General features: G+C 51.7%; 8 protein-coding genes across 8 annotated transcripts; 3 read left to right on the plus strand and 5 right to left on the minus strand.

Moving 5' to 3' along the window:
- Positions 1-142: 142 nt before the first annotated feature.
- Positions 143-721, minus strand: PC9H_002617 (uncharacterized protein; the record flags this gene model as incomplete). The annotated part of the gene is made up of 3 exons (XM_036772253.1): positions 143-450; positions 503-644; positions 695-721. 3 exons carry the CDS (start codon positions 719-721, stop codon positions 143-145), a joined length of 477 nt encoding a protein of 158 aa, XP_036625899.1.
- Positions 722-842: 121 nt separating this feature from the next.
- Positions 843-2,599, minus strand: PC9H_002618 (uncharacterized protein; the record flags this gene model as incomplete). Its single annotated transcript, XM_036772254.1, has 10 exons — positions 843-971; positions 1,025-1,129; positions 1,187-1,429; positions 1,480-1,631; positions 1,683-1,787; positions 1,840-2,202; positions 2,248-2,301; positions 2,353-2,363; positions 2,417-2,489; positions 2,545-2,599. The coding sequence occupies 10 exons, from the start codon at positions 2,597-2,599 to the stop codon at positions 843-845; spliced, it is 1,290 nt and encodes a 429-aa protein (XP_036625900.1).
- Positions 2,600-2,924: 325 nt separating this feature from the next.
- PC9H_002619 (uncharacterized protein) lies at positions 2,925-3,881 on the plus strand (the record flags this gene model as incomplete). Its single annotated transcript, XM_036772255.1, has 1 exon — positions 2,925-3,881. One exon carries the CDS (start codon positions 2,925-2,927, stop codon positions 3,879-3,881), a length of 957 nt encoding a protein of 318 aa, XP_036625901.1.
- A 28-nt stretch (positions 3,882-3,909) lies between these two features.
- On the minus strand, positions 3,910-5,215 carry PC9H_002620 (uncharacterized protein; the record flags this gene model as incomplete). Its single annotated transcript, XM_036772256.1, has 7 exons — positions 3,910-3,951; positions 4,004-4,024; positions 4,080-4,207; positions 4,256-4,396; positions 4,504-4,537; positions 4,593-5,106; positions 5,163-5,215. 7 exons carry the CDS (start codon positions 5,213-5,215, stop codon positions 3,910-3,912), a joined length of 933 nt encoding a protein of 310 aa, XP_036625902.1.
- A 264-nt stretch (positions 5,216-5,479) lies between these two features.
- PC9H_002621 (uncharacterized protein) lies at positions 5,480-9,072 on the minus strand (the record flags this gene model as incomplete). The annotated part of the gene is made up of 10 exons (XM_036772257.1): positions 5,480-5,632; positions 5,687-5,832; positions 5,887-6,086; positions 6,136-7,786; positions 7,835-7,919; positions 7,967-8,276; positions 8,328-8,500; positions 8,548-8,753; positions 8,805-8,891; positions 8,937-9,072. The coding sequence occupies 10 exons, from the start codon at positions 9,070-9,072 to the stop codon at positions 5,480-5,482; spliced, it is 3,147 nt and encodes a 1,048-aa protein (XP_036625903.1).
- Positions 9,073-11,122: 2,050 nt separating this feature from the next.
- Positions 11,123-16,146, plus strand: PC9H_002622 (uncharacterized protein; the record flags this gene model as incomplete). The annotated part of the gene is made up of 7 exons (XM_036772258.1): positions 11,123-11,687; positions 11,749-12,370; positions 12,420-12,583; positions 12,650-13,041; positions 13,121-13,269; positions 13,343-15,165; positions 15,221-16,146. The coding sequence occupies 7 exons, from the start codon at positions 11,123-11,125 to the stop codon at positions 16,144-16,146; spliced, it is 4,641 nt and encodes a 1,546-aa protein (XP_036625904.1).
- An 801-nt stretch (positions 16,147-16,947) lies between these two features.
- Positions 16,948-18,089, minus strand: PC9H_002623 (uncharacterized protein; the record flags this gene model as incomplete). Its single annotated transcript, XM_036772259.1, has 4 exons — positions 16,948-17,331; positions 17,389-17,675; positions 17,736-17,827; positions 17,881-18,089. The coding sequence occupies 4 exons, from the start codon at positions 18,087-18,089 to the stop codon at positions 16,948-16,950; spliced, it is 972 nt and encodes a 323-aa protein (XP_036625905.1).
- A 157-nt stretch (positions 18,090-18,246) lies between these two features.
- Positions 18,247-19,902, plus strand: PC9H_002624 (uncharacterized protein; the record flags this gene model as incomplete). The annotated part of the gene is made up of 5 exons (XM_036772260.1): positions 18,247-18,257; positions 18,318-18,557; positions 18,621-18,769; positions 18,819-19,182; positions 19,302-19,902. 5 exons carry the CDS (start codon positions 18,247-18,249, stop codon positions 19,900-19,902), a joined length of 1,365 nt encoding a protein of 454 aa, XP_036625906.1.
- Between the last annotated feature and the right edge of the window lie 573 nt (positions 19,903-20,475).

The raw sequence follows: 20,475 nt of genomic DNA on the forward strand, positions 1-20,475 counted from the left end.
AGCCACCAACGGATCCTGACGGCCGTTCATCAGTCAGTTATTTCAACGCGTTGACTTTGCACGAGCAGGGTCATTTGCTTAGGAATAGACAGATCGCGCTGATGAATGATTGTTATTGAATGCATGCCCTTGTATCCTATCCTCAAGCCGGGGGTCCGATCGGAGTAGGTACCGATGCGTCTATATCTCCATCCCTCGCTCCCAACAACTCCATCAAGTCCTGGCGACCAAACATATGGGCTGTCTGGATGGCATTGGGTTTTCCCAGACGGACATCCGCGCCACGCTCAACTAGCAGGCGAACAACATCATCGTGGCCCTTGAAGACGCACCCCGCGACAATCGACTGCCCGTTATCGTTCAATCTGTTGGGATCTGCTTTACGCTCGAGAAGCTGCTTCGTGAGTTCCAGATGCCCGCTGTACGCGGTCAGCATGAGGAGGGTGTTGCCTATTATTAATGTTATGGCGAGAGAAGGCGGTATTTCCGAGCGCGTGCGTACCTTTTTCATTGGTTAGATTAACTGGAAGCCCTGCATCGACAGCCGCTAGGAGAAGTTCGGACTGATCGTTGCGGGCAGCATCGAATATGCGGTGGGCAAAATCAACGGTTTCTTGCGGTAGAGCTGTGGCATCAGAGCCAGCCTACCCAGTTAATTTCACTGGTCAAGGCAGGTTTCTGGACAATGGCACACCGTAGATGTGTTCGAGGCGTCGGTCATGGTGTACACGCGAAGCAAGTAGTAGCTGCGAAAGTTGACTCAAACTCCGCGTAAGGTCCCTGATTTATATAAAGTCCCATGACCGCTTATTCGGGTTTGGGTTTGAACTTGTACCTAGACTTTACTCATACATGTCTTCGTCCTTCTCCACTTTGATCCCAAAGAAAGGCCATATAGCGGCAGCTTGCAGGTCGTCTACCCCATCATCTTTAGTTCCCACAACACCTTGCACTTGATAGACTGAATGTTTCTACGGAGCAGTCTCGCGTCAAACGCGTGCCTCAGACCATGAAAGCCACTCACAAGACCAAGCGACACCTTGATACCAGGAGGTCCCGGCTTGTATGATTCTAATTCATGATCCTTTCCGTCGATCAGTTGCAGAATGTTCTTCCCCGCTAATTCGGCCTACAATCGGTTGCTCAATGCTCAGTTCGAAAGGGAGGCGTCCGTAGTGAGTCTTACCTGCGCGTATGCTGTGTGCCCAGCTTGAATAGCACCGAACGCATCAGCAGCATCGCCAACGGCGAATATGTGCGGGTAAGGCGTATTTTCGACGGTGCCTTCAGGATTCTTATCCCCTTCCGGCTTCAGAACACCCACCTGCAACGTCCGAAGGACGTGGACGAGGTGAGTGCCTGGGTCAACGGTGGCTGGATCCATCTTTCCCATGATTTCGGTGTTCGCTCGCTGACCAGTGCAAAGCATCTAGGAATAGCATGAGAACGTCAATATACCCTGCAAAATGTGTCTCTTACCAATAAATCTGCGGCCAGCTCTCTACCTTTTACGGTCCGGACAACACGCTGGCCGGCCTCGTTCCGTTTAGGCGGAACCTCTTCGACCGACTTGAGGTCCAGCCGTTCGCCTAGTATCACATCTACGCCTAGCTTTACCGTGGATGCGAGGACTATTTTAACTTTAGCCAAAGGTTCGATCGTTCCGAAGGCGCGCTACATACTCTCAGTGTGCATTTCTTCATTAAACCTCGGTAGCAGGCGTTCTCGGGAATGCAAAAGGGTTACCTTCTTGTTCGGATGGACAGCGGCAATGTCGGTTGCGAATTCTAGTGACACTTTTGAGAGTTACGGCGCGGAATAGAAATAACACGGACTTACGAACACCCAAGGCGCCGCCACCAACGACCAGAACGCTAGGTGCGTCCTCGATGACCTTCTGGTTCTTCTTCAGCCACTCAATACCTTGCGTCTTCTCACCTTGATATATCAACTCCTCCTTGCACTTCTCTGGACTTGCGACAACCCCGCAGACGTTGCTACCCCATAGGTCGGATGGACCAGGCAAAACACTTCCAAGGGCGTACACCAGGTAGTCGAAATCAAGGGCACCATCATTTATACCATGTTCCGGGAAGGACTTCGATAGTTTGACCGAATGTGGCGCGAGGGAGACGACATGACACTGGAGGAACAGATGTGGATGCGGGCCGTCGAGTAAGAAGACCCTGCGGTAAGGGATAACTGCGAGAATGAGGCCTGGGATCGCCATCAAACGAAGTCACTTACAGGCTTTGTGCTCGTGGCTAGGGAGAACAGTGAGCCTAGGGAGAATATAAACGTCTGCCGTTCCGTCGGTTAATCTACTCTATATTTCGGATTTAAGCTGCGTACGGTTGGCATGTCTATTAATGACATGAATGCACGGTCAAAGTGAGACGGTAGGGGCTAAGCGTACGAGTTTCGATCAATGAGAACGACTTTCCAACCTTCGGGAAGACCTTGCGCGAGGACTTGTGCAGCGTGAGCACCTAGAAGCATATGATTTTAGCTTTCGGAAAATTTGCACATCGAGACAAACAAGACCTCCGTATGCAGCGCCGAGAACTACGACGGTCTTCGTTGATTGGGGGACGGCCATCTTTCTAAGTGGTAAACGAGGGGGAGAGAAGAGCTTCGATGTAGTTAGATTCTCGGAGCAGTTCTTATCTGATAATTTTTATCATTGTGGGAACATCTTAGATCAGGGGGACCATGCGCTTATCTCGGTCGTTATCAGCTTCGGATTGGCGTGGCTCGCGAAATCATACGGCGACTTTGTCCAGACACGCCTGGACTTGCGGGGGAATATATATTACAGCGAGTACGCCCCTCAATCGCTGTTCACGCTCACTAACACTGACGAAGCACTGTAAGTATTACGCGATTCCCTATGCACACCCATGTAACCTCCTATCCAGCCCAACATGTCCGAAATATCGACCCTCACTGCTGCACGCTACGGAAAGGATAAAGTTAGGGTGCTCCGCGTCGTGAGGGATGGGAGCTGGCACAATATCGTCGAGTACTACGTGACGACGCTCCTGGAAGGCGACATAGACGTTAGCTACACGGCAGCAGACAACTCCGTGATCGTTGCCACCGACTCCATCAAGAACATAACATACTATCTGGCAAAGGTTTCCCCCCATGTCCTCAACCCAGAACGATTCGCACTTCACATCGGCACTCATATTCTCTCTAAATACTCACATATCCACAAGGCCTTCGTAACGGTGCAGCAAGTTAGGTGGACCAGGATTCCAGTGGATGGAACTGACGCGGGGCATGCTCATTCGTTCTTCCGCGATGGGGACGATAAGCGGTTCGTAAAGGTGGAGGTGGACGCAACCAAGGGGAAGGACAAACTTACCGCCACCGTTACCTCCGGTATCACCGATCTCCTCATTCTCAAGTCCTCGGGCTCGTCGTTCACCAACTTCATCCGAGACGGCTACACCACTCTCCAGGAGGTCGATGATCGCATCTTCTCGACCTCTGTCGACCTCTCTTACACCTTCTCGACCATCAGCATACCCTCCCCAAGCGACGAAGCCAAACTTGAGTTCGTCATCCCTCAGGGCTCTGGAGGGGACGTATGGGATGAAGGAGTGTCCAGTAGGGCGAGGAAGATCACGTTGGACGTGTTCGCAGCGGACTCAAGCGCCAGTGTGCAAGCAACCCTTTACAAGATGGCGCAGCAGATTGTTACCGAGCACGCCGGAATCGACTCAGTATCATACTCCCTTCCGAACAAGCACTATATTGCGGTAGACATGAAGTATATCGGCCTCGATAACACGACCCCGTCCCAAGCGGAGGTGTTCATGCCTATCGAAACTCCAAGCGGTCTGATTTCCGCCACAGTTAGCCGCAAGAAGTAGCCTCTCAATGTACGTATAAATGTATTAACTACGCGAGAGTAAAGATGGACTTTGGAATCATCATGCCAACCTGTGAACTGGTCAGTCATTGCTGGACGTAGCATAAATATATGGATGCTCACAACGTAGTTGGGCATATCAACCTAGACATCGTTGCGTGAGTGTGAGGGAGTGTAGGAGGTAAACGTCGCGTCTCACCACTTCGTGTAGTTTAAGATCTCCTGCAACGCCGCAAAGCATGTAGGCCTCCGTTCGGCCTAGCTGGTGTTCGGCGACAAGATAGTCTATCATGTACCGCACTGCGGCTCTGATAGCTGTTTTGATGTCTGTGCAAGATTAGCAGCGTGAACGATGCAAGGGCATGCGTACCGTACCCGAATCAATTCCAGTAGTACAGTAATAGTCTTCACGAGAAACCGCTTCGGTGGTGGTGTAGTGTGGCGTCTTGGTATACGCTTTGTCTTTGCGTATTGTGAGCCGTACCTTTACGTGTATCGGCGTCTCGAGAGCACAACCTACAGATACAAGTTAACCTAGCCTTGGAGCAAAGCCAGGGAGTCTCCTTACCACACACCTCTAATCCGAGTTAAGCGAGATACTCTTTAGGCAATAAGGCGGTAACACTTACCTCCGTCACCTTGGGCTGCGTGACCGTCCTTAAAGTCGCTCTATTGTCAACACCACCAAGACGGTCGGTGAATAACGTCTTACCCCAATTGAAAACAACGCTCCTTCCGCTTCTATGGGTAAGTACAGCGTGGACCCCGCGTGGAGATACTTTGTATCCAGATTACCTCCGGTATTGTACGGAGGAATGGTCGAGAATGCCCCTTCCTTGCCTGGCGCAACGCCCATCTCGCCAGGAAATGGTCGCAAGGGGATCTTTATCCCCTTCTCGCGATCGAACCAGGCGAACCCGTTCTCCTTATCCAGCTCCCAGATCTTCAATGCCGGCGTAGGGAACTCGTCAAGCAGGACCCCGAATCCAGGAATGAGTCCAGTCCAACCCCAATCAGCCGTCTCGATCTCCAGGACGTCGACCTGCAGCGTATCTCCGGGTAGTGCGCCCTCTATGTGAACAGGGCCACTGACTTGGTCAAGCTCTGCAACCACGAGGGAAGAGAGCGTTGATGCAGTGGAGGCTGGTGTGATCTGGCCATTGGACGAATCCAGGCAATCAAAGGCGATCGTATCGCCTGACTGGGCATAGACCACGGGCCGGATACTAAGAAAGTAAGAGTTGGAACTGAACACATCACAGTGAAAACTCCAAAAGCGCACCTCTTGTCCCAGGCTAGATGGTTCTGGGATCGTCTCACTGAATGGATTGACATTTTATGAAGATAGTCGCTGTGGAAGGAGGGGTCTTTACAATCAGAATCTTACCTTCCTGCCTTAAGTGAAATCTACAGTATTGCCGGGCCCCGCTGCGTGCATATGGAAGATTTACAGTGTATTTGAAAAGATAGGAGGATTGTAATACCGATTCGGTTCCTGATCGATCTTATGCGTTGTAAGCCAAAACGCATCAACGATGAGGCATTGGATATGTAGTATAGATGATAGAAGATAGACGTTATGAAAAAGAGGAGGACGCCTCACATCCGTTCCAGCCTTGACCAGTCAATAGGACGGAAGGCAGGTGGTTTCAAATGTTCTTGCGTAGAAGATATATCTGACAAATGGCGCATGGTTGGGCGCCCGTGGGGACAGTTCCATGGCAAGTCCATCGTTCCCATGTGATGGATAACCTATTACGAAGAATAGTAAATACCGATGAAGTAAAGAAACAGGATGCCACGTACAGTAGTCATTTGCCTCCTGGTCAAGGGCATACCGACCATCACACTTTTACGACAAGCACGCATAGCAAACATGGCACGGGTTTTGGAGGGTCTCACCATTTGACCGGCATGGTGATCGTGCATCAATTGGATGAGCTCCTCGAGGTCTGCCCAGGTGCTTTGTGTCAGCACTACTAGACTATTGAAGCGAGATAGTATACCTTTGACTCCGAAGATAGTGTCTTTGCTTACTGGCTGCGCAATAAGCTGGAGACGCCGTCGGGTTGGGCAAGAACTAGAGTCGCTTGCATTCTCCTCGTCATCCTGAGTCGTGACAACATCGAAACCATTATTCCGAAGAACTTCGATATTTTCCAGAGCGACAATTTCGTCTGCAGCAGTCAACTCAAGGTTCAGTGGCCTTTTCGGAACGTTATCAACCATCTTTTAATCAGAGAAAGGGCACTCACTTGATCAGCCGCTGGGACTTGATTTTAGTGGTCTCCTGAAGTTGCTCGAAATTGTATTTTTCATCCGCAGCATGTTGATCAACGATGAACAAGTCGTCCAGGGTACCGGAGGAATCTGCATCGAGGTTGGTATCCACATCGACGCCCACCTGCTGAGACCTCGATTTCCGCCGGCGTACGATGATGAACCCTAAATTAAACTGGCCCACTATTTGCATTTTGACAAAATCTTGTTTCTCAATGACTCTTGTTAGCGTCTGAATCGCTTTGTCTTCATCACTGACGTTTGTAATCCCCGCGTCACCCATTTCTACACTATTCGAAGCCGTGCCAGGGGACTCGACGGACGCGTCCCGTAGCCGGTCTTGCAAGTCAAGCCACACTTGACTGATGTGAGTGAAGTCGAAGCGCACTGTGACGTCTCCGCTCTCATTAGTGCTATTGCTGCGGATGACTTCTGGACGTAGAATGGGAGCAGAGCTAGTCTGTGACGGAGTGAGAATGGAAGAGTCAGGTTCATCGAGCGTAGATATATCGTCTTCGAATAGGGAGTCGTCGGTGAGGTCGACGAAGTCTGGCTTCGGGCTATCCAGAAATAGTGGATCATGATGTGATGCTATCTTCTCCTCTCCTAGAGCATCCATGTCCATAGCGTCGGCGGTATCGGTAACGTCATGTCGTGGAGATGGTGACATAAGTTCGTCAACGTCCGCTACTTGTTCTTCGTCTGCGGCATTGTCATCAACTCCTTCGTTCACGCCAACATTTCCTGAAGAGTCGGCAAGCGCTTGGCTACCTGGCATCATATAATCTCGCAGATGAGAGCGTCGATTGACTAGAGTGAGAGATTTCGCAACGACATCCCGCTGGGCGACGTCTTGAGCACCACCCCCGTTCGCGGTATTCGTCTTTACGACATTATTTCTCGCTGAAACCAAGCTGGCAGGATTGCAAACATCGGCGGGTTGACGAAACATGTCTTTGATCTTCCTCTGGACAAGAGCAGGGGACGAAGATGCCGCACGCCTTTGTTTCTTCCGGGGCGGTTCCTGTACTTCTTCATCGACAGCGCTTAGAGCATCAACGGCATCTTCCTTGTCGCAATCGTCGGCGCCGTCTTGTGAAGGGGTAAATTGTCTTGGCGAGCGTGGCGCGCCTTGACTCCAAACCGCCTTTGTGGTGTCTAAGACGATCACGGTAGGTTCGGGATCATCTTCGAGGACGTTGATCGGCGGTAAAGAGGCGGACGGCGATGAAGGGAGTGAAGAGAGAGCTTGCTGACAATGAGTTCGGCTCGGGGTGGGTGGCGAAGGCGTCGGGAGTTTGTCGTTGGGCATCATCGTCTCTTCACAGACATTCGATTCGAGCCCGCCATCCTCGTTGTCTCCTCCCTCATCTTCCCTCTCTGGTGTCGTTCTCTTTGACGAGCCTGGACGCTCATTCGCGGCGGCTTGAGTTCTCTTCTTCGTCGGTGATGGAGTAATTGCTATTTGTGGAGATACGGGCGCGGCTAGATTGTTGTTCATATCATAAGTAGATCTGGAGGGTGAAAACGTCTTTTCCAGCGCCTTGCGTAGAGCTGCTATCAAGTTGGCTTCGTTATGTAGGAAAATCGTACGCTTGTCGGGGGAGACGTTGACATCGTAAGAATCTACGTCATATTTAGGCGAGCAGAGGGAACAAGGTTGGGAATACGCACCAGTAGGGATGAGAAAGTCAGCGATGATGAATGGTGATTGTGTAGCGTTGAACGATCGGTAAACTTCATTGAAAGCTTTCTGGACCTGGATGCGATGTGAATAGGATAACCGTAGAAAGCGGAGCTGCTTGCCTTAGATAGATTACAAGGTCGCCCGTTGATGTAGAAGAATTGACGGTCCGTTCCAGATCTGCCCTGGTTGACGGAGAACTTGGATATCAAGCCCTTTACGAAAACGCTCAAAGACGCTGCTGAGGCCATATCGGCATTATCTTGATCAGGTTGCAGGGCAGCTAGCCGCTTCGTGGCATGTTTATCTCGCTCTACGTCAAGTGAGAGATCTAGGTCGACAATGTTATCAAGCGCCTTGTTTCCCCACAGAGCTGTAACTGCTGCCCGAACCGATGATGCTGCATTTGTGCGCAACTGCACAGACTTGTTGCTGAGAATAAGTAGGTGAGAGTAGTTGATGGAGGCATGCTGAGCATCTTACCCAGAGTCAAGTTGATTGGTCACGGAGAGTCTGATTGATGCACATGGAACCAGTGCGTATGCCGTCAACAACGTTATTGCCTTTCCGAATTCTCGCTTCAGATTTCTCTCGAATTCTTTGCGTCGAACAGGCAGCGGCAAGAAGAGGTTCACGATGTTGATGGTTGTGCCTCGCTAGACATACGGATGAATGACACTGCTGAGAATGTGAGGCGACATACCTGACGAGCAACCTTCGATTTCTTCTTTACTTTCCCACTTGGCGCCATGTCTAAACTCGTCCCCATTGGTGCCTTCGTGCTCGTAGTGACAGTGACCGATTCCGAAAGGGCGCACAGGGATGATAGAGCTTCTCCTCGAAAGCCAAATGTATGGACTGCCGTCAAGTCAGAGAAGGAAGATAGTTTCGAGGTGCAGTGCTTCAATGCTTGGTAACAAGTCAACGACTATATACCCTCTGGATCGATGTTCAGCTCACCAATACTCTCATGGTCCTCCTCGTTGATGCCACATCCATTGTCGACAACCTCGATTGCCCTAAGTCCATAGTGCTTGAACCGTATGTCTTTGGCATATTAGCACTAGCTAGCACGTTAGCGTATGAGCGTACCTATGCTTGTCGCTCCAGCGTCGATACTGTTCTCCACAAGTTCCTTAACAGCAGTCTGTAAGTCAATGACAACCTGACCGGAGGTGATTCGATGGATTGAGCTGCTATCGATAGCTTTGATGGTGGCCCCTGACATGAAATGGGAGAAGGAGCGGGAAGATGAGTGGTCGGAGTTTGCTGACCACGCGTTGTTTGGCCGTATGGACGCGTTGCTTGCCCTATCCACCCCTATCCACTCCTACACACCAATCGCCAGAAAGATCGCAAGGTCTCAAAGCCCTGGTCTATAAACGGAGTGAAAGCAGGCCTACACGGGGAAGGACAGCGCTGGTGAGGTGATCTAACTTAAATCCACCAAATATATGCGGCTAATTCTTACTCTACTGTGCAATGAATGAGCAATCTTGCTGTCAGAAGTGAGAATACAGCATCATGAAATAATGATACGGCCCCGCGCAAATGGTGAGTGTAAGGAAGAAAATCTGCTACAAAAGACATGACATTCGCGCCGACGAGATATATGTAAGGCAGTACGTGCATGTTCTTCAAACATTTCCGATATATGTGCCCAATCTCATCTGGATCAAGTCCAATTTCTAGGCTGTCTACCTAGGCCGCACGAAATATTAGAAAGTGTGGGACGCCCTGCTGCATACCTTCAAGGCATTGACTCCAGGCGTGTGTCGTTTGCGTGTCGATTCGGCTGCGTGTATCTTGTCATCCAGCCTCGATGTTTGTCCTGTCTGCAGATCACTCCTTGGCCTCGCGTCACATCAAGTATGGAGGCGTATACATATAGAACTGCCCCTGGAGTAGGGAACCTGTCTTACAAACGGTGAGAATGTTTCGGCATACTGTATGTATAACTTTGCATGAGGTATGGCATTTATCTCCAGGAACCAGTGGACCTGCAGAGATGAATGTTGGATGGCCGGCGATGCAAACCGCGGGTGATCCTGCTGTAATCGGCCGTTTCGGTGGCGGACACCGCAGTAACTCGCATTGCACCTACCGAAATATTTTGCAGCACAGAATAGACCTCGTGCGCGTCCGCGAGCCAATTTTTTCCCTCACACGAGTGGGAACTTCTGAACTCACCGTTTATTCCTCGTTATTGGGGACGCTTTGACCTCGGAAGCTCAAACGGGGCGAAGGCCTCTGACTAGTGCAAGTCAAACGAAAGGTCACGACAGTCGCTAAAGTAGCAAATAAGCTGAAGAAGTAATAAGTATCGATACATCCGTTTGTTCATGCGGTTATTCAAAGATTTGGTCGTCGAGGTACTGATATGGAGCTTAGATGATCATCTCGAACGTGTAAACCGCCGACCCGAATGCTCTCGCGTCCTCAGCGAAGCTAATTCACAGCGGGCGATCCAGGCCACGATGTCACTGAATGTCGTGATTATGAATGATTGACCGTGGAAGTACAGAGTAAACGGCCCATAGCCGTCCATAGCAACGCGCCCGGGTCACCGCGATCGATGCACAAGGTGATGACAAGCCTTGTCAACAACTTCATTCCATACCACCACCATCATCATCACCATCGCCTCGTCGTCTCTTCATCGTCGTTGGAGGCGAGCGCTGGGTACGCTCCTTCACTCCTGTAGTTCGTGATCGCCACACTTCACCTTCGTTTTGATTCCGTCAACGGCGTCACCGTTCACACGTTCTTTCAACATTCCATTTTCGATCTGGAATTTCCATTATTTTATATTTTCTCCTATTTGAGCCTAGTCGCCCCTTGTTTGCCGCGCATTGCTAGGTCCAGTTTGGTAAGTCACTCCTTCTATGGCCGTCTTCCCACAAGGGCTCGTTGGATCAGGCACGAGGTTAAAAAAGTGGAAGAATGGGAAAGTTGGTTCGAGTTGAGGACGTTGTGTTTTCAGTCGCGAACACGAGGCTACGACGAGGCGTTGAAGTGAACACGAGGCTTTCGCGCGTTGAGCCATCTGTTTGCTGCTATCTAATCATCAACCTCTCCTCCTCCTCCTATTCTATTCGACCATTGCGCTAACTTTCTTCTATTCGCCTCGCGCCGACTCGACTCGCTCCTCCTTCGTCGTTGGACGCGATTCTTTCAACTTCGACGTTCCTATATTATCCGACCACGACCTACGACGGACTTTACGACCACGAATCTGATTTAACTTAACGCTAACGACCGCTCTCTTCCGTCCAACCATGGCTCGACGACAACGTTCTCAACAACCCCATTCTGCTACTTTTGACTTTCCAGACGTACCTCCTGTTCCACCTATTCCTCTAGAAATCCTCTCCATGGTTCCGTCTTCCGGCTCCTCGAATTCCACGGGTTCGAATTCAAAGTCAAAGTCGGGCTCTCCGACATCACCTTCTCGACGAGGAGAACAAGCACGGGCTAGCACCTCCCCAGTATCTCCTACGTCACCCATGTCTCAACCTCAGCCTTCCTCTTCCCCCGTATCACCAACTTCTCCGCAGTCAGGACCTTCACCATCCAATCTCAACACTTCACATTCTACCGGAAGCGGAAATAACGACGTTCTCGCGAGGGAAGACTCTGCCCGGGCACATGCACGAACTCCGTCTTCGGACTACTATCCATCCTGGTTACCGAGGCGGCCTTTGGCCCCACCCCCGCCTGCTTCGACTACCACAACCCTTGCTTTGCGGCGAACACCTCTTCCATTTCAAGACTCAGAAGACGGCGAAGTGGGTCCCTACGGCGAAGTTACTGATGCCGAAATGGAGGGCGGTGCACACAGAGGTGAGTTGCCAAGTCGGCTGAGCAGCGCCTACATTTTAAAAAAACTCAACTCCAATTTTAGATGATGAAGGTGATATTGAAGAAGTTGGGCGAACAAATGGAGAGGGCGAACCCTCCTCCTCTCCAAGCGAGACGGAATCGGCGTTTGTTCGAAACCTCAGCGGGAGGCGGCCGACTCCTCGTTCCGTAAGAATCGTTTCACTCCCACATTCCCCCGCGGGCGCGTCGCCGAGAAATCCGTCTGCTCTCCAACCCTCTCCCATCATCCCTCGAGGAGCTCCTGTCATCCCCGCCGAATCCGCTCATCGTCTACCCTTCCACAAACGTGTCTGGTCACGGGCGACGGGCGCGTTCTCTCATCGTAGGCAAACCTCGCGACCTGGTCTACCTACAGAGTTCTCCCCTCCACTTCCCGCAATCCCCTCCGCCCCTGTAACCCCTTCAAAACCAAGACCGGCGTCAGTCCCAACATCACCGCGACATGCACCTCCTCAGCCTTTGTCACGTCCTCCCACCCGTACAGGCATAACTCCAACATTTACCCATCCGGCTCTTGACCTCAAACTTCTCCGCTCACCTTCACTGTGGTTCAAGCTCTTCTATCGTCTTTGGCCATTTCTCGTTCTAGCTCATGTGCCCATACAAATATGGTTGGATTATACGGCTATTTGGGTGCTGATAAGGTATGTTTCATCGGCTAGTCGAGGCCCTAGTGCTTATGCACCACATCAGCGTATCGCGGCATCCGTCCGAACCTATATCCGGTATCAGTACAAACTCTTCACGGTCATGGTCTCTCGCGACCGCAGCGTATCTCTTTTGCTCGGTCGTATGGTTGTTCGGCATCGTCATGATGTATGAGGGTATATACTGCTTCGTTCGACGCTGGAGAATCAGTGAGTTCTTGGCGCCCATTATCCGTCTCTTACCATGTAAAATGCTCATCTATTAATTACGTTTAGAACGACCTCTTGTGCTGCCTATCTATCTCTCTTCCCCTGCTTTCAACTACGCCGTGATGACTTCGTATAGCACGTTCTGCTTTCTGATGCAAATCCGATGGGGTACTATCGCCCCAGCTGCTTCGCCGCAACCTGCCTCGCCCTCTCGCAGTGCCCAATCAACAAGCTCGAGGCACCCGAATGATCCTTCGGACCCGACAACTATTGTCCCGGAAAAGGAGTTAGTCGCTGTGTCGGCCCTTCCTTCCAGTTCTGAGTATGGTGGCTGGAAACAGTTCATAGCTGAGTCGTGCTGGTTTTACTCGCAGAATCTACCGACAGTTTCTATGTTGGTCCCTCGTGCCGGCTTGGTCCTGGCGCTTTTGTTCACTTTCTCGAGCGTTCAGTCTGTGGTGAGTTCGACGCTGTTCTTACCCTTTTTGTTGCATTTTGTCATTCCCTTATTCTTGGCGTATATTGATGCTGGTTTAGACCATGGGCACGGCGTCTGATCCTGCTACTCCCCGCGATCCCACGTACTTCCGCGTTCAAGATGGATCGTTGACGGCTTACGCTCGTGGTGTATTGATGGCGAATGGCATATGGGCTGCGTGGCGGATCCTTCTCGTCCTTCTCAGTTGGTGAGCCTCCCCAGATTCGCCGTGGCGGATCCCGCCGTATCCGTACCATATTCATCCGTTCATCTTTTCGCAGGATCGGGCTATGGTTCCTCAGCGGACATCTATGTGGTGGCATTTGCGGTCCCCGGTATCGTTGGGAAGAAGAGGAATATGGCTATGGAAGTGAGAAAACATTTCTGGACGAGAAGTCTGCCTACCCATATTCATTCCACCTGGAAACTCCCACCGGTCTTTCACCGTACGCGCAAACTGGACACGCTAGCCCTTACGCCAGACGCTCGTACCCTATGCCTCAAACACCGACGGGACACATGAACATGAATGTCCCTTCTTCACCAGTCGTGCCATCCAGGATCTCCGCTGCTCGGGATGCCTATGCATTTCACGACGACGGTTTCGACTCCGCAGCGCGAAAAAGACAGGAACGCGGCCCTGGTCTCCCGTGGAAATGGCGTGAGTTGACGAAGCTAAGAGTGGCGGAGACATGGGACTTTTGCTTTGTCGCCGTTGCTCCGTTGGCGAAGCAGAGGGGGGTTATCGGCAAGGAGAGACAGAGGGCGGACGTCGAACGCGGCGTTGAGAGTGGTGAAGGAGGCTTTGACGGGATTGAACGCGTCCTGGCCGCCGTTGGATTTCCTAGCTCTCCGGCACCGGCAAGACGAGGAGTGCTGAGGGATGATCTGTTCATAACGCCAGAAGTAGAACAAGATCAGGGTGTCTCCGGACAGGTTGTGTTGGTAGGTCTTGAGGTTGAGGACACAGACAAAGGCAGGCGAAGCGCCAAGGGAAGCGCTGTAGAGGAAGCTGAGAAGACTACGAGCACAAGCCAAGGAAGTAGTTCGAGAAAAAAGAAAGGTAGAGGGAAGAGGAGGGAATTACAGGTGTCGCCGTATCCTTTCGCTGGAGCAGGTGCCCACATATCATCCGAAGATGAGCCGGTGCCATTCCCGCCTTCTCCTGGTCTCTCTCATTCTACGACAGAGGAAGATGACGAAGTCAAATCGAGTGAAGTTGATGATCCGTCCTCGCCATCAAGTAGTTCGCGTGTCGTTTCCTCTAGCTCTGATGCGCGGACTTCTTCCTCTGCCCGAAGACAAACGCTGTCATCAGAAAGAGCTTCAGAGAGCATGTCGTCACTCGGCCAACCAGTGAACTCGCGCTATCCTTTCCAATTCCGCAGCCCACATCCCCCGCGTCATGCAACTGCGCACCACTCCCATTCGGAATCACAATCCACAGGGCCAAGCAGTAATGCTCGTTCGGGTCGTTCCTATATGTCGGCCAGCACTGGCAATCGCGAATCCACCGATTCTTCGAGGCCCAGGTACAGCTTGAGCGATGCTAGCGCTAGTGCTAGCGTCAGTTTGGCGAGCCCATTGGGTAGCCCCACTGGAGCCGCAGCGGGTAGAAGGAACAGGCAGAGTTTGGGCACAGAGAGTGCGATGAGCGGCAGTGGGGTAATACCGATGCCACCAAGACATCCAAGAGGCAGAGGAGGCAGAGGGAGATCTGGCAGTATCCCTTCGAACTTGGGAGAGGCTCAAGTATTGAGCTATTATAGTTCAGCGCTCGGATCCCCCGTAAGCCCAGATATGGAGAATCCCCCGCCATCACCTACGCATTCTCTATCTTCCCCGGGCGACGACGAAGAAAAAGATCCACAAGGTGCCGCTGACCTAAGTAAAGAGGACATTCACGAAGTCGAGGACGAGGGCGCACATGGTGCTGAGAGTGAGGATGTCGTTGGACTTCTTGGACAACCTACTGCTGGTGGTCTGAGTCCAAAGTCTTCCTTCACGGCGCTGCGTCACCGAGGCAGCAGTACGCTGTCTTTGACTGCGCAACTTCAGCAACATCGGTCGAGGCGGTCCGGCAGCAGGTCGGCGACAAATTCGAGTAAGTAAAATCGTGTTTTAGCGATTGTGAAGATTTATTGACGTTCCTCGGCCAGTTTCCGGACAATCTTCATCTGGGTCATCACCCCGCTCGAGAGCCGGGTCAAGTTCAAGATCGAGAGCCGGGTCGATGATATCCGTCCATGTACGCTCGCGGACCCAGAGCTTGTTGCACGGTCTTGGGGCCGCTTCACATTCCTCATTGGAATTGGTGCATGCCACTTTCGGCGGTCGCTCCAGAGCAAATTCTTCCATGGCTAGACTCGAAGAAGATGCAGGAGGTGAATCAGATGACATCCAATCTGGTCGTCCGTCAATGACAAGAGAGCGGGGATGGGCGGAACGCGCTCAACGAGAGGATGCTCAAACCCATTCCAGGAGTGGCAGTGGCAATATCAGCGATGCCGTGATGAGTAGTGTTAGCGGAAGCACAAGCGCTGGAACCAGCGGGGGAGAGAATTATACATTTGGACATCCTCTGAGGACCCAGTGGCACGATCCCGAACATCCCGAATCGCCAGCCGGCCATGGCCAACCATCTCCGATCCCGGAATCGCCTCGTGCTGAAAGTCCGACAACATCAGCAGGTGCATTGAATGTACCGCATCAAGTCGAAGCCAGGTCTTCGCACACCAGTCTGATGACTGCGACTTCCCCGCCTTCGCTCGACGAAGGAACCGTGTCGTATTTGACTCCACGCCAGCACTCGGAGGAACCCGATGATCATCCACGGTCGAGGAACCTGTCCATGAGCCTTCCAATCCCTATTCCTGGGCGTCGCGTTGCAGAGCATGAGCAGATCCCCGGTTCGGTGGATATGATTAGCACGGCAGATCAGAGCTTTGTCACGGCTCCAGCGACTATAACGGGCCACACGACTGACTCTGGGGAGGCGAGGACGGTGTCGAGTTGGGGTGGAGGAGGCGCGGCAGGTCATGGTCCTCGCGATTTGAGCCAGCCAGGTGCATGGGGCCCAGCATGAGGAATCCTCGAGGCAAGCTGCACCAATGCTGCGTTTCCTTCATCTCATTTCTTTGGACATCAAAAGTATCTGCTTGACCTTGTTGTTTCTATCTTTCGACTTCGTATTCGCATTACCCCCTTCCCACCGACCTTTCATAATTTCCTTGTACCGTCATCCCGTTCCCACCCATCCTTCATCTACCATCCTGTGACTGTCTTCATTTTGCACTCCCATCCTATCATCAATCAGCCTCATTCACATACTTATTTAGATTATCAAATGTATGTATTCGCTTTGACCCTTCCACGAGTTTTTGGTTATCCTCCGCCGCGACACCCCCATCCCCCTACCCGCACACCCTATCCATTCTTGACAATCCTCCTAGCATCTATTCCATCTGTATCTACTCGGTTACATTAACCCTACTTACGCACTTCATGATTCGTATCTTCACATATAATGCTCTTGGAAATTCAACTTGTTTGATGTCGCCATGACAGCATACTTAGATCTTACATCTTTAAGCGAACAAGACCACGTATTATGCCCGTTCTTGGGCAGAACCACCTTTTGCTAGCCCCGCCTCCGTAAGCTGCCCTCTGCTCATCCATCCTGCTGCTGATGGCCTGTTTACTCAGAAAAGGTAGTCGTCAGCCATGGGCTAGGCGCTCAAGCGCTCAACAGTTGAAGCAGGCTTTTGATAGAAGAAAGATATTATTACAGAACAAGCAGGACAAACTCATACAGAAGACATACGCGAGCCTCGAATTTCAGTCTAAGTCGAACTGCTTCAGGACACGCCTGAAGCACCGAAGTACTTCAAGGTATCTTCTCCGCATCGCTGATGAACCCTCTCAATGCGCTTGCACTCTCCGCCAAAGACGCCTGTTCCTCTTCATTCAGTGGCATCCTCAATGTACGCAGAACCCCTTTGCGTCCCAGCACAACCGGAAGGCTCAAACAGCACTCCATCTCTTCGATCCAGTGGGAGATCGGCCGAACGTTGCGCTGGTCGAACAGGATCGATTTGCAAATACTTCCAGTGAGAGCGCCGATGCCGTACGCGGTTGCGCCCTTTGCTTGGATAATTTTGCCTGCCTTTTCTCGCGTTTCCTTCGCAATAGCCTTCCGGTCGAGCACTGTGTTCGGTAGGAGACATTGCTCCAAGGGAACGGCACCGATTGTCACGCAAGACCAAGCCACCTTCGCGGATGCATCGTTAATACGAAATCGGGCACAGGATGAACGGATATTTCTCACCATTTGAGTTTCACCGTGCTCGCCCAGCACGTACCCGTCGACGCTCCCGGCATCGACATCAAGTTTTTCGGCCAAGATACCTCTGAGACGGGCGCTGTCCAGGAAGGTCCCGCTGCCCAGTACCTGTCCTTCAGGCAAGCCGGAGAACTTTCTGGCGAAGTAAGTGAGGACGTCGACGGGGTTTGCGACGATGAGAATGACGGCATCTTCTCGGAAAGGCTTCATGTCGTTAATGGCGGAACGAAGGATATGGAGATTGCGACCTAGAAGGTCGGTACGTGATTCCCCTGAGGTCGATTAGGGATCAGACAGCGTGTACCGTATAAAAATTGAAAGGGGGAACACACCGTGCCTCTGCTTTGCGCCCGCGCTGATTACAATGACATCGCATTGACCAGCATCTTTGTGAGTTCCGCTGCGAATCTTGACACCTCCGCCACTACAATACTATTAATCCCGGGCGTCTTCGAAATCGCACAAAGGGATGCCCACCCAACAGCGCCGTGGTAAGTCGTGGCATCGCCCAGATCCTTGACCTGAGCGTCTCGTAGTTCGACTTTGGGATCTACTAAGATGACTTCACTCGCGACAGGATTCAGAATAAGGCATAGCGCGATGGAGGAGCCGACAGATCCTGCACCCAGGATCGCAATTCGCGACCTTGAGGACAAAACATTGGGGTCCATAGCTGGGGGATCCATTATCCAGCGATTTGAGCGAGATAGATGGAGGCAAGCGTCAAGGTTCAGGGGATCATTGAGCCCAGCCTTCTGGCCAGTGCTCGACGCAGAAAGGGGTCACTCCTGTTCCATGCCCCGATAACGCGGCGATCAACGTGCCACCGTTACCATAGAACAGATGTTCATCGAGTGAGTCAATATACTTCTACCCTGCTGCAAAGGAAGTAGAACTCATCCAATTCTTCCTAGAATATGTCCGTTGCCCCATCTACTAACTCACTTCCGATTCTTCATCACCTTGCGTTCCATCGAGGGGAAATACCACTCGCTGATCTTATTTCGCCTTACGCCTACCAGTGATGACAATGTGCAGGCTAACAACCACATCTATGTGATGGAATCTACATGTCCCCATCTCGGCGCAGAGATGTCTCACGCGGAAATCGAGGAATGCGAAACAAGCGTCGTAGCGGTTTGTCCGTGGCATGGGTGAGCCCGCATTCCCTCCCCACGATGGTAGGCCATGAAGCGACTGACAGTTTATTTGGAGAGATATGATTTCGATCTCAAGACAGGCAAAAGCGAGACTGGATTACAGACATGTACATACGACGTGGAGGTGCGCGGCGATGCGGTTTGGGTAGAGACGCCTACAGATGGAAGTGAATGGAGGCTCGTTGAGCTACGCCATGTTTCTGAAGGTCTGCCTACGCGATAATGCTTTTGCATACGGCTGACGGCTTTTCGTAGACTTCGCAGACCCCCCTCCCGCACATAGCGAAACTACGCTACCCGAACAGCAAACGACTTCGAACCCTGACGAACCTGTGGTCCCGCTCGACAACCCCCCAAGGACTCTCATGGAGTGGGCGGTATTGATCCTCAACACACCGCATCCCGCATTGAAAGTCGAGCGCACGAGAGAAGCGGTGCATCTGTTCCGTACAGGGAAGCTGACGTCCATAGGAAACAAATCCAAGAATGCGCCTAAGCCTCCTGACGTCCCTCTTCGAGACGAGAATTTCTTGAAGCAGACGGTTGACCCCGCCAAGGTGAAAAGTAGGAAGAATAGGGCCGTCATGCTTCATGCTCTAGCGAATATCGAGCAGTGGGCGTGAGTGGATCAATACTATTTTACGGCCATGTACTCAAACCTCTTGCTTGCATAGCATCGACTTAGCGTACGTGCCTGCTTTACTCTCATTTATCACCAGCAAAACAACAATCTCGCAGCTGGGACATCATGGCACGATTCGGTTCAAAGCACCCCAACCTCCCTCCCGCTTTCTTCTCCGATTTCACCAAGATGGCTCTCGACGAATCCAAGCACTTCAGTCTCCTCACGTCGCGGTTGTCAGCCATGTCGCCGAGCACGCCTTACGGAAGCATGCCCGTCCACGCCTCGCTCTGGGAATCCGCGTCAATCACGTCAAATTCCCTGCGCTCCCGCCTAGCCATCATCCACCTCGTCCACGAAGCGCGTGGGCTTGACGTCAACCCCGCCACGATTGAACGTTTCAGACGGGCAGGTGATGCAGAGAGTGTGAAAGTGATGGAGGTGATCCATGCTGACGAAGTGACACATGTTACTTCGGGACATAGGTGGTTTACGTGGGCTTGTGAGCAGGAGGGAGGCATAGATCCGGTAGAGGCGTTCCGGGACGAAGTGAAGAGGGGATGGAGGGGAGATCTGAAGGGGCCTTTTAACAAAGAAGATAGAGAAAGAGCGGGGTTGAAGCCCGAGTTCTACGAAAACCTGAAGGGAGAGTTGGGTTATGAAGATCCCAAGGAGAAGGCTGTGCCTGCTAAAATCGTAGTAGGGTATGGTATGTAAGGATTGCACATTCCCGAAGCTCTTTATGCAGTATATATTCTACAAACCGTTCGACTCGTTTGGGAGTGAAGATGGCGCGGTGAGAAAGGGGAAGGAGAGGGGCCAGGAGTTTGGTATGTCGTCTCTCAAAGTTTGTAGCTTGAGTTTTCCGGGTCGAGCGAGTAACGGAGATATAAGACTCTCCAAAAAATGTATGACAAAATGCAGCTGACTCGCTCACAGTGCACAAGGTGGATGCACTTTTCCTGCTGCCTGAACATTATGAGCCTCCTGGTACCCCTATCGGACATGAGTTCGTGTCGAATCCGCCAACGCAGTTTCCCGATAGTTTCCACTATCCACGACAATTTCTCTGGCCCTCTGGCCTACATTATTATTTGTGGAGATCTGAGTGTATAGATCAGCTAGGTCTTATTTCGTCGCCTCTATCGTGATCTTTCCAAGAATCTTAACCGGATCCTGGAGTAAATCGCCCTCAGGCTGTGGTCGTGATGCGACACTATCTATACCATGCCCACAAGCACACTATTTTCCGTTAGATCTCTCGAGTTTTGTCCTCATCCTGGTCACCGC

Source organism: Pleurotus ostreatus (assembly GCF_014466165.1).
Source record: "Pleurotus ostreatus strain PC9 chromosome Unknown scaffold_11, whole genome shotgun sequence".
NCBI lineage: Eukaryota > Fungi > Basidiomycota > Agaricomycetes > Agaricales > Pleurotaceae > Pleurotus > Pleurotus ostreatus.